The sequence below is a fragment of the Engystomops pustulosus genome, chromosome 4 (genome assembly GCF_040894005.1).
Source record: "Engystomops pustulosus chromosome 4, aEngPut4.maternal, whole genome shotgun sequence".
NCBI lineage: Eukaryota > Metazoa > Chordata > Amphibia > Anura > Leptodactylidae > Engystomops > Engystomops pustulosus.
Genome location: NC_092414.1, coordinates 2,220,699 through 2,233,461, shown reverse-complemented (window position 1 = coordinate 2,233,461; position 12,763 = coordinate 2,220,699). Strand labels below are relative to the sequence as shown.

Sequence of the window (12,763 nt, the reverse complement as noted above, 5' to 3'; positions counted from 1 at the left end):
ATGTGTATACTGGGGGAGGAGGAGGATACATATATACATGTGGTGTAGAGGTAGTGATGTGTTATACTGGGGAGGAGGAGGATACATATATACATGTGGTGTAGAGGTAGTGATGTGTATACTGGGGGAGGAGGAGGATACATATATACATGTGTGTAGAGGTAGTGATGTGTATACTGGGGGAGGAGGAGGAGGATACATATATACATGTGTGTAGAGGTAGTGATGTGTATACTGGGGGGAGGAGGAGGATACATATATACAGGAGGAGGAGGATACATATATACATGTGGTGTAGAGGTAGTGATGTGTATACTGGGGGAGGAGGAGGAGGATACATATATACATGTGGTGTAGAGGTAGTGATGTGTATACTGGGGAGGAGGAGGAGGATACATATATACATGTGGTGTAGAGGTAGTGATGTGTTATACTGGGGGAGGAGGAGGATACATATATACATGTGGTGTAGAGGTAGTGATGTGTATACTGGGGGGAGGAGGATACATATATACATGTGGTGTAGAGGTAGTGATGTGTATACTGGGGGAGGAGGAGGATACATATATACATGTGGTGTAGAGGTAGTGATGTGTATACTGGGGGGAGGAGGAGGAGATACATATATACATGTGGTGTAGAGGTAGTGATGTGTATACTGGGGGGGAGAGGATACATATATACATGTGGTGTAGAGGTAGTGATGTGTATACTGGGGAGGAGAGGATACATATATACATGTGGTGTAGAGGTAGTGATGTGTATACTGGGGGAGGAGGAGGATACATATATACATGTGGTGTAGAGGTAGTGATGTGTATACTGGGGGAGGAGGAGGATACATATATACATGTGGTTGTAGAGGTAGTGATGTGTATACTGGGGGGGAGGAGGATACATATATACATGTGGTGTAGAGGTAGTGATGTGTATACTGGGGGAGGAGGAGGATACATATATACATGTGTGTAGAGGGTGTAGAGGTAGTGATGTGTATACTGGGGGAGGAGGAGGATACATATATACATGTGGTGTAGAGGTAGTGATGTGTATACTGGGGGGAGAGGAGGATACATATATACATGTGGTGTAGAGGTAGTGATGTGTATACTGGGGAGGAGGAGGAGAGGATACATATATACATGTGGTGTAGAGGTAGTGATGTGTATACTGGGGGGGAGGAGGGAGGATACATATATACATGTGGTGTAGAGGTAGTGATGTGTATACTGGGAGGAGGAGGATACATATATACATGTGGTGTAGAGGTAGTGATGTGTATACTGGGGGGAGGAGGATACATATATACATGTGGTGTAGAGGTAGTGATGTGTATACTGGGGGGGGGGGGAGGATACATATATACATGTGGTGTAGAGGTAGTGATGTGTATACTGGGGGGGAGGAGGAGGATACATATATACATGTGGTGTAGAGGTAGTGATGTGTATACTGGGGGGGAGGAGGATACATATATACATGTGGTGTAGAGGTAGTGATGTGTATACTGGGGGAGGAGGAGGATACATATATACATGTGGTGTAGAGGTAGTGATGTGTATACTGGGGGAGGAGGATACATATATACATGTGGTGTAGAGGTAGTGATGTGTATACTGGGGGGAGGAGGAGGAGGATACATATATACATGTGGTGTAGAGGTAGTGATGTGTATACTGGGGGGAGGAGGATACATATATACATGTGGTGTAGAGGTAGTGATGTGTTATACTGGGGGGAGGAGGATACATATATACATGTGGTGTAGAGGTAGTGATGTGTATACTGGGGGGGGGGAGGATACATATATACATGTGGTGTAGAGGTAGTGATGTGTATACTGGGGGGGGGGAGGATACATATATACATGTGGTGTAGAGGTAGTGATGTGTATACTGGGGGGAGGAGGAGGATACATATATACATGTGGTGTAGAGGTAGTGATGTGTATACTGGGGGGAGGAGGAGGATACATATATACATGTGGTGTAGAGGTAGTGATGTGTTATACTGGGGGGGAGGAGGATACATATATACATGTGGTGTAGAGGTAGTGATGTGTATACTGGGGGAGAGGAGGATACATATATACATGTGGTGTAGAGGTAGTGATGTGTATACTGGGGGAGGAGGAGGATACATATATACATGTGGTGTAGAGGTAGTGATGTGTATACTGGGGAGGAGGAGGAGGAGGGGATACATATATACATGTGGTGTAGAGGTAGTGATGTGTATACTGGGGGGGAGAGGAGGATACATATATACATGTGGTGTAGAGGTAGTGATGTGTATACTGGGGGGGAGGAGGATACATATATACATGTGGTGTAGAGGTAGTGATGTGTATACTGGGGGGGAGGAGGATACATATATACATGTGGTGTAGAGGTAGTGATGTGTATACTGGGGGGGAGGGAGGATACATATATACATGTGGTGTAGAGGTAGTGATGTGTATACTGGGGGGGGAGGAGGATACATATATACATGTGGTGTAGAGGTAGTGATGTGTATACTGGGGGGGAGGAGGATACATATATACATGTGGTGTAGAGGTAGTGATGTGTATACTGGGGGGGAGGAGGATACATATATACATGTGGTGTAGAGGTAGTGATGTGTATACTGGGGGAGGAGGAGGATACATATATACATGTGTGTAGAGGTAGTGATGTGTATACTGGGGGAGGAGGATACATATATACATGTGGTGTAGAGGTAGTGATGTGTATACTGGGGGGAGGAGGATACATATATACATGTGGTGTAGAGGTAGTGATGTGTATACTGGGGGAGGAGGAGGATACATATATACATGTGGTGTAGAGGTAGTGATGTGTATACTGGGGGGAGGAGGATACATATATACATGTGGTGTAGAGGTAGTGATGTGTATACTGGGGGGAGGAGGATACATATATACATGTGGTGTAGAGGTAGTGATGTGTATACTGGGGGAGGAGGAGGGATACATATATACATGTGGTGTAGAGGTAGTGATGTGTATACTGGGGGGAGGAGGAGGATACATATATACATGTGGTGTAGAGGTAGTGATGTGTATACTGGGGGGAGGAGGATACATATATACATGTGGTGTAGAGGTAGTGATGTGTATACTGGGAGGAGGAGGAGGATACATATATACATGTGGTGTAGAGGTAGTGATGTGTATACTGGGGGGAGGAGGATACATATATACATGTGGTGTAGAGGTAGTGATGTGTTATACTGGGGGAGGAGGAGGATACATATATACATGTGGTGTAGAGGTAGTGATGTGTATACTGGGGGAGGAGGAGGAGGATACATATATACATGTGGTGTAGAGGTAGTGATGTGTATACTGGGGGGGGAGGAGGATACATATATACATGTGGTGTAGAGGTAGTGATGTGTATACTGGGGGAGGAGGAGGATACATATATACATGTGGTGTAGAGGTAGTGATGTGTATACTGGGGGGAGGAGGATACATATATACATGTGGTGTAGAGGTAGTGATGTGTATACTGGGGGAGGAGGAGGATACATATATACATGTGGTGTAGAGGTAGTGATGTGTATACTGGGGGAGGAGGAGGATACATATATACATGTGGTGTAGAGGTAGTGATGTGTATACTGGGGGGGAGGAGGATACATATATACATGTGGTGTAGAGGTAGTGATGTGTATACTGGGGGGAGGAGGAGGATACATATATACATGTGGTGTAGAGGTAGTGATGTGTATACTGGGGGGAGGAGGATACATATATACATGTGGTGTAGAGGTAGTGATGTGTTATACTGGGGGAGGAGGATACATATATACATGTGGTGTAGAGGTAGTGATGTGTATACTGGGGGGGAGGAGGATACATATATACATGTGGTGTAGAGGTAGTGATGTGTATACTGGGGGAGGAGGAGGAGGATACATATATACATGTGGTGTAGAGGTAGTGATGTGTATACTGGGGGGAGGAGGATACATATATACATGTGGTGTAGAGGTAGTGATGTGTATACTGGGGGGAGGAGGAGGATACATATATACATGTGGTGTAGAGGTAGTGATGTGTATACTGGGGGGAGGAGGAGGAGGATACATATATACATGTGGTGTAGAGGTAGTGATGTGTATACTGGGGGGGGAGGAGGAGGATACATATATACATGTGGTGTAGAGGTAGTGATGTGTATACTGGGGGGGAGGAGGATACATATATACATGTGGTGTAGAGGTAGTGATGTGTATACTGGGGGGAGGAGGATACATATATACATGTGGTGTAGAGGTAGTGATGTGTATACTGGGGGGAGGAGGATACATATATACATGTGGTGTAGAGGTAGTGATGTGTATACTGGGGGAGGAGGATACATATATACATGTGGTGTAGAGGTAGTGATGTGTATACTGGGGGGAGGAGGAGGATACATATATACATGTGGTGTAGAGGTAGTGATGTGTATACTGGGGGGAGGAGGAGGATACATATATACATGTGGTGTAGAGGTAGTGATGTGTATACTGGGGGGAGGAGGATACATATATACATGTGGTGTAGAGGTAGTGATGTGTATACTGGGGGGAGGAGGATACATATATACATGTGGTGTAGAGGTAGTGATGTGTATACTGGGGGAGGAGAGGAGGATACATATATACATGTGGTGTAGAGGTAGTGATGTGTATACTGGGGGGGGAGGAGGATACATATATACATGTGGTGTAGAGGTAGTGATGTGTATACTGGGGGGAGGAGGATACATATATACATGTGGTGTAGAGGTAGTGATGTGTATACTGGGGGGAGGAGGAGGATACATATATACATGTGGTGTAGAGGTAGTGATGTGTATACTGGGGGGAGGAGGAGGATACATATATACATGTGGTGTAGAGGTAGTGATGTGTATACTGGGGGGAGGAGAGGAGGATACATATATACATGTGGTGTAGAGGTAGTGATGTGTATACTGGGGGAGGAGGAGGAGGAGGATACATATATACATGTGGTGTAGAGGTAGTGATGTGTATACTGGGGGGAGGAGGATACATATATACATGTGGTGTAGAGGTAGTGATGTGTATACTGGGGGGAGGAGGAGGATACATATATACATGTGGTGTAGAGGTAGTGATGTGTATACTGGGGGGAGGAGGATACATATATACATGTGGTGTAGAGGTAGTGATGTGTATACTGGGGGAGGAGGAGGATACATATATACATGTGGTGTAGAGGTAGTGATGTGTATACTGGGGGGAGAGGAGGATACATATATACATGTGGTGTAGAGGTAGTGATGTGTATACTGGGGGGAGGAGGAGGATACATATATACATGTGGTGTAGAGGTAGTGATGTGTATACTGGGGGGAGGAGGAGGATACATATATACATGTGGTGTAGAGGTAGTGATGTGTATACTGGGGGAGGAGGATACATATATACATGTGGTGTAGAGGTAGTGATGTGTATACTGGGGGAGGAGGAGGATACATATATACATGTGGTGTAGAGGTAGTGATGTGTATACTGGGGAGGAGGAGGATACATATATACATGTGGTGTAGAGGTAGTGATGTGTATACTGGGGGGAGGAGGATACATATATACATGTGGTGTAGAGGTAGTGATGTGTATACTGGGGGGAGGAGGAGGATACATATATACATGTGGTGTAGAGGTAGTGATGTGTATACTGGGGGGAGAGGAGGATACATATATACATGTGGTGTAGAGGTAGTGATGTGTATACTGGGGGGAGGAGGAGGATACATATATACATGTGTGTAGAGGTAGTGATGTGTATACTGGGGGGGGAGGAGGAGGATACATATATACATGTGGTGTAGAGGTAGTGATGTGTTATACTGGGGGAGGAGGAGGATACATATATACATGTGGTGTAGAGGTAGTGATGTGTTATACTGGGGGGGGGAGGATACATATATACATGTGGTGTAGAGGTAGTGATGTGTTATACTGGGGGGAGGAGGAGGATACATATATACATGTGGTGTAGAGGTAGTGATGTGTATACTGGGGGGGGAGGAGGATACATATATACATGTGGTGTAGAGGTAGTGATGTGTATACTGGGGGGAGGAGGATACATATATACATGTGGTGTAGAGGTAGTGATGTGTATACTGGGGGGAGGAGGAGGAGGATACATATATACATGTGGTGTAGAGGTAGTGATGTGTATACTGGGGGAGGAGGAGGATACATATATACATGTGGTGTAGAGGTAGTGATGTGTATACTGGGGAGGAGGAGGATACATATATACATGTGGTGTAGAGGTAGTGATGTGTATACTGGGGGGAGGAGGAGGAGGATACATATATACATGTGGTGTAGAGGTAGTGATGTGTATACTGGGGGGAGGAGGAGGAGGATACATATATACATGTGGTGTAGAGGTAGTGATGTGTATACTGGGGGGAGGAGGAGGATACATATATACATGTGGTGTAGAGGTAGTGATGTGTTATACTGGGGGAGGAGGAGGATACATATATACATGTGGTGTAGAGGTAGTGATGTGTTATACTGGGAGGAGGAGGATACATATATACATGTGGTGTAGAGGTAGTGATGTGTTATACTGGGGGGAGGAGGATACATATATACATGTGGTGTAGAGGTAGTGATGTGTTATACTGGGGGGAGGAGGAGGATACATATATACATGTGGTGTAGAGGTAGTGATGTGTTATACTGGGGGGAGGAGGATACATATATACATGTGGTGTAGAGGTAGTGATGTGTTATACTGGGGCTGGGGGGGGGGTACCCCAGTATTTTGGGGGTGCAGGTAGTGATGTGTTATACTGGGGTTATACCTGGTATTTTGGGGGTGCAGGGTGTAGTGTGTGTGTGTGTGTGTGTGTGTGTGTGTGTATACCCCCCTGCTTTGTACTGTACCCCGGTATTTTGGGGGTGCAGGTAGTGGCCGCTCCTCACCTCTTGCCTCTCGTTAGATCTCGGGTGGATTTCTCGGGTCGTTGTGGATCTTCCGTCCGTCCTGAGAAGAGCCGAGCAGATCCAGAGCCGCCGGACGGTGAAGAAGGACTGGCAGGTAATGGGGGGCTCCGCCTGGGGCCCGGGGGGCTCTGCCTAGTATTATTAACCCTTGTGTTGTGTGCAGGCGGCCTGGCTGCTGAGAGCCGTCACCTGCATGGACCTCACCACCCTCTCCGGAGATGACACCCCGTCCAATGTCCATCGCCTCTGCTTCAAGGCCAAGCACCCCATCCGGGGCGACCTCCTGCGCAGCCTGAAGATGGAAGAGGAAGGTACAGACTACAACCTCCATTCTCCTCCCTCCATCACCCTGATTACAGCTGGGACTCCCCTAATCACTGAAGTACCGAATGTTAGGGGGGTCAATGGGATGAAGTCTATGAAGTAATCCCCCCCTACGGGGACAGGACCCCCTACTTGTAGCCCCTCCCTTATCATTCGCTGTTATTGGTTCCTGCCCCTCGGGATGGGTGGAGCCGGGCGGGGCCATGAAGATGTGCGGCAGGGGAGCCCTTCAGGTACAGGTAGGCCTCATAGGGTACGGAGGTATCGGGGGACTTGCCTCCGCCAGGAGGTGCCCCGGGGGCGGGTACCTGACATTATGCCTCCCCAGCAGCCTGTCAGCTAAGAGCAGAGGCGGGGTCATCAGATCTGCCGCTGCCCGATGATTGGCTCCTCCCCATCCGGCGCTCCAGTCAGGAGGCGGGGTTTTTGGCGCTAAATTCCTAGGTAAAACCTCCCATTGCGCTCACAGCACTGCTGCTCCTCCAGCTGCAGGATGAGAGGGTACTGCTGCTACTCTGCCCGCTGTGCTCCGCTCCTGTGGGTGCTGGTGATACCCCTGGCCCGGTCAGCCCCTCCCCTATGGCTAACAATGTATGACCCCGGAGTCTCCTCTAACACTTGTTACTTGTGCCTTGTTGGCGCCTGGGAAATGTTGCGCTATTTGTAAAAAAAACGTTCTGCTAAAACTGCTCGGACACAGAGGATGAAGAAGAGTCTAGTCCTCGCTGTGCGGCGTGTGGGGACCTCCGGAGAAGAGGTGGACCAGGCACGGCACCGGAGGCCGAGGAGAAGAGGTGGACCAGGCACGGCACCGGAGGCCGAGGAGAAGAGGTGGACCAGGCAGAGCACCGGAGGCCGAGGAGAAGAGGTGGACCAGGCACGGCACCGGAGGCCGAGGAGAAGAGGTGGACCAGGCACGGCACCGGAGGCCGAGGAGAAGAGGTGGACCAGGCACGGCACCGGAGGCCGAGGAGAAGGTCCTCTCCACCCCTAATAGCACTAAGGACGCACAGAGCCGTGACGCCAGGCTTCCTGTGCTGGTTCTGCCCCGTCTGGGCCCGGCTATCATCCGCCCATGGGTAAGGCGCTGACAGAGGGAGGCTATCGCATCAAGTTCAGTTCCCTTCCTCCTGATTGTAAAGTCCTGGTCCCGGTCTCATCCAGTCATTAGGGACTGTGAACTGCTCCCCTGATAACCAGACATTGTCAATCCAAATGTTTTGTTTATTTTATGTAATACAGAAATTAGAGATGGAGACAGTCTACGGTCCAGGCTTTGGAGCAGAACCTCTTCATGGCGACCTTGGATCTGACCGATACCTATTTTCATATCCCGATCCACCAGAATGAGGGTCGTAGGTTACATGGAAGGGGGACCTCATAGTTTCCAATTCCAGGCAGTACCTTTTGGTTTTTCCTCTGCCCCGAGGTCCTGGCCAGAGAAGCTGCAGGACGATTCGTATGTAATCCTGTACCTGGACGACTTACTGGCCTGAGGATCTACTCCAGAAACACCGGGAGGAGGAGCCACAACGTTAGGTTGGCGAATAAACTGAAACAAAATGAAAATTGGTTCCTTCCCACGAAAAGGTTTTCTGGGCGTCTTACCGAATACCAGAAGAGAAATACGTTTCTCTATTAGACCAAATGTCTACCTTTCTCCAGAGGCAGCGGCGTCCTGCAGAGGTGATGAAGGTCTGGTCCTGGACCGCGACCATCCCGGCAGTGAAGTGGGACATAGTCGGGAACTACAGGACCTTCTCTTATCCAGCTGGGACATATGTGGAACGTCTCCGGACAAGGAAGAGGTGGATCCGCACAGTCAGTCTCCCTTTGCTGGTGGAAGATCTGGAGACCCTCCCCCTCTGGAGACCCTCCCCCTCGATGTCAGCAGGTACGGCTGGGGGCCATTTACCAGAGCAGGTAGAACGGGGGTTTGGACTCTTCCTGAAGTTCCGCTTCCTCAAATGCTGGAGAATTGTTTGTGGTTTTTCAAGCATTAATAAGATTTTCCCTTTGTTTCCAGCATTCTTGTCTGTACAGAATGGTCCAGACAAGGGGCTTGGAGTATCTTCCCCCTAGGTGCCGGTGGCAGTGCTTAGAGCCTCTATAGACCTCAGGGTGGCAGTCGCCTTTAGTAAAGAGGTTCATTAGGGATCCTCCAGGTTACGCCCCCTAGTGCTTCCTCCTTGGGACCTTAGCCTAGTTTTATCTGTTTTGCAGGTCCTCCCTTTGAGCCTCACTTAAATCGGGCTTTCTATTGGCTAATACTACAGGGTGGGTGTAATCTGGTCCTTTTCATGTAAACCCCGTATTCTTTTTTACCTAAGGTGGTCTCGGCTTTCCATTGCCATTAAGAGGTCCGTCTCCCCCCTTGTCCCAATCCTTCTCCACTCCCTGGATGTAGGTAGGTGTAGCCTCCATTACGTGCAGAACTTGATTTTAGAACCAGTGACCATCTTCTTGTCCAATTAAGGGGAAAGCACCCGGTAAGGTGATTGTAGCCCAATGGATCAGAACCGCCACTGCCTCCTGTGACCAGATCACAGATTTACCAGCCCCTCTGGGGTCACGGCCCCTCGGGCTGCCTCCACCTCCAGGGCTGAAGAGATGCGGGGCAGACACCTGGGTAATCCAACGACCTTCTCCAAGCGTTATACATGACCGATCCTTCGTCAGGAAGGTGTCGTCTGCTGTTGTCCCCCCCAGGAATGTTTTCTTGTGGTCCTGCTGTGGAGGAGTAGGGGAAAGATGAAAATGTCCCTCTCCGGTAATTGGATTTCCCTTTTAGCCTCCAGCGGCGCAGGATTTTCCCTCCCTATTAGTCGTCTTATGATGTGTTTTATAATAGGTTTGCTTTTTTTGCTTCCGAGCTGAAGGAAATGATGTTACATGGAAATGTAATTATGTATAATCTAATAACATTGTTCTGCTCGCGTCCTGATTAAGGTTCTCCGACACTAAACTGGCGAGTGATGAGGAGGGGCTTCATTTATAGGGTTCCAGTCCTTTTATTTTCTGTCCCTGGGGGTGGGGAGTCCTCCTGTGGTGCCGCTCCTTCATAATGATGATGGAGACCCAAGGGTCAGAGGAGGCCTGTGCTGGTATCACGGGGTCCAGTACACAACCTTCATAATGATGGAGGACACCCAAGGATCATAGGAGCCTGTGCTGGTATCACTGGGTCCAGTACACAACCTTCATAATGATGGAGGACACCCAAGGATCAGAGGAGCCTGTGCTGGTATCACGGGGTCCAGTACACAACCTTCATAATGATGGAGGACACCCAGGGATCAGAGGAGCCTGTGCTGGAATCACGGGGTCCAGGACACAACCTTCATAATGATGGAAACCCAAGGATCAGAGGAGCCTGTGCTGGAATCACGGGGTCCAGGACACAACCTTCATAATGATGGAAACCCAAGGATCAGAGGAGCCTGTGCTGGTATCACAGGGTCCAGTACACAACCTTCATAATGATGGAAACCCAAGGATCAGAGGAGGCCTGTGCTGGTATCACAGGGTCCAGTACACAACCTTCATAATGATGGAGGACACCCAAGGATCAGAGGAGCCTGTGCTGGTATTACAGGGTCCAGTACACAACCTCCATAATGATGGAAACCCAAGGATCAGAGGCGGCCTATGCTGGTATCACAGGGTCCAGTACACAACCTTCTTAATGATGGTGGACACACAAGGGTCAGAGGAGGCCTGTGCTGGTATCACGGGGTCCAGTACACAACCTCCATAATGATGGAAACCCAAGGATCAGAGGAGCCTGTGCTGGTATCACAGGGTCCAGTACACAACCTTCATAATGATGGAAACCCAAGGATCAGAGGAGGCCTGTGCTGGTATCACAGGGTCCAGTACACAACCTTCATAATGATGGAGGACACCCAAGGATCAGAGGAGCCTGTGCTGGTATTACAGGGTCCAGTACACAACCTCCATAATGATGGAAACCCAAGGATCAGAGGCGGCCTATGCTGGTATCACAGGGTCCAGTACACAACCTTCTTAATGATGGTGGACACACAAGGGTCAGAGGAGGCCTGTGCTGGTATCACGGGGTCCAGTACACAACCTCCATAATGATGGAAACCCAAGGATCAGAGGAGCCTGTGCTGGTATCACAGGGTCCAGTACACAACCTCCATAATGATGGTGGACATGGTGGCGTACCTGTGACCTCCCACTCTGCCTATGGGTGGGATGTTACATAAAGGCAGGAAGGATCTGGAAGTGCTGGTCATCCCTCCCCATTGGTGCAGATTTCTGCTTATACTTGTTGTACTCCACTTGTACCTTGTACTCTCTCCTATACATATACTTCTCGTGTGTAGTGTCTGTCTTCTGCGCCCTTGAACTGCTTTGCTCTGGACCCATGAGTTCCCACGTCCGTGTCTGGGTTATGTGTACGCTACCTTGGCTGACTTCTGGCCCGGGAATGTGAATGTCCGCACTGTAGCTCCATGTTATACACCTAGTGCTTTAGTAGTGAGGTTCAGGATGATGTCTGATGTGCTTGTCTCCTGCAGATATTGTAACCGGTGCGGTGTGCGTCTATCCGGCCAGGGTGAAGGATGCTGTGAGGGCTCTGAAGGATGCCGATTGTCACATACCAGTGGCATCAGGTAAGGGCACGGAGCAGATCCTAGTGGCTGCTGGTTCTGCTGATGTCCGCTTCAAGTGCTGGTGGCTGTTGGTTGTGGCACCTGGAGATGTTGGTTGGGGGGCTGGTGGTTGTGGCGCGGGTGGAAGCACATGTGTTTGGGTTGCCGCAGTCAGATCTTGTTGTACTGGTGTCTGTTGGTTGTGGCACCTGTAGGTGTTGGTTGGTGGGTGGTGGTTGTTGGTTGCCGCGCTGGTGGGTGGTGGTTGTGGCGCGGGTGGAAGCACATGTGTTTGGGTTGCCACAGTCAGATCTTGTTGTACTGGTGTCTGTTGGTTGTGGCACCTGTAGGTGTTGGTTGGTGGGTGGTGGTTGTTGGTTGCCGCGCTGGTGGGTGGTGGTTGTGGCGCGGGTGGAAGCACATGTGTTTGGGTTGCCGTAGTCAGATCTTGTTGTACTGGTGTCTGTTGGTTGTGGCACCTGGAGGTATTGGTTGGGGGGTGGTGGTAGTTGGTTGTGGCGCGGGTGGAGGCGGACGTGTTTGGGTTGCCGCGGTCAGATCTTGTTATACTGCTGTCTGTTGTGTTTCCACAGTGGCCACTGGATTTCCAGCAGGACAGACGCCCCTGAAGACCCGTCTGGAGGAGGTCCGGATGGCGGTGGAGGACGGAGCGTCAGAGATTGACATTGTGATTAGCCGGACGCTGGCGCTGAGCGGCCGCTGGGAAGGTGCCTCTCCTATAGTACTGGATATGGGAGCCCCTCTCTGGGGGTGGTGACCCCTGATAACATGTCCACACCGTGTCCTGAGGAGGGGTCACCATAGCG

At 49.4% G+C, this 12,763-nt stretch overlaps 1 protein-coding gene across 2 annotated transcripts in view; it reads left to right on the top strand.

The window, feature by feature from the left end:
* Window positions 1-12,763, top strand: part of DERA (deoxyribose-phosphate aldolase) — a 32,556-nt gene that overhangs the window by 6,902 nt on the left and 12,891 nt on the right. For both annotated transcript variants that reach the window (XM_072144787.1, XM_072144786.1), the window contains exons 2-5: window positions 6,987-7,084; window positions 7,154-7,301; window positions 11,862-11,957; window positions 12,530-12,664. In XM_072144787.1, the coding sequence (XP_072000888.1) occupies window positions 6,987-7,084; window positions 7,154-7,301; window positions 11,862-11,957; window positions 12,530-12,664 (477 nt within the window). The remainder of the gene's footprint in view (window positions 1-6,986; window positions 7,085-7,153; window positions 7,302-11,861; window positions 11,958-12,529; window positions 12,665-12,763) is intronic.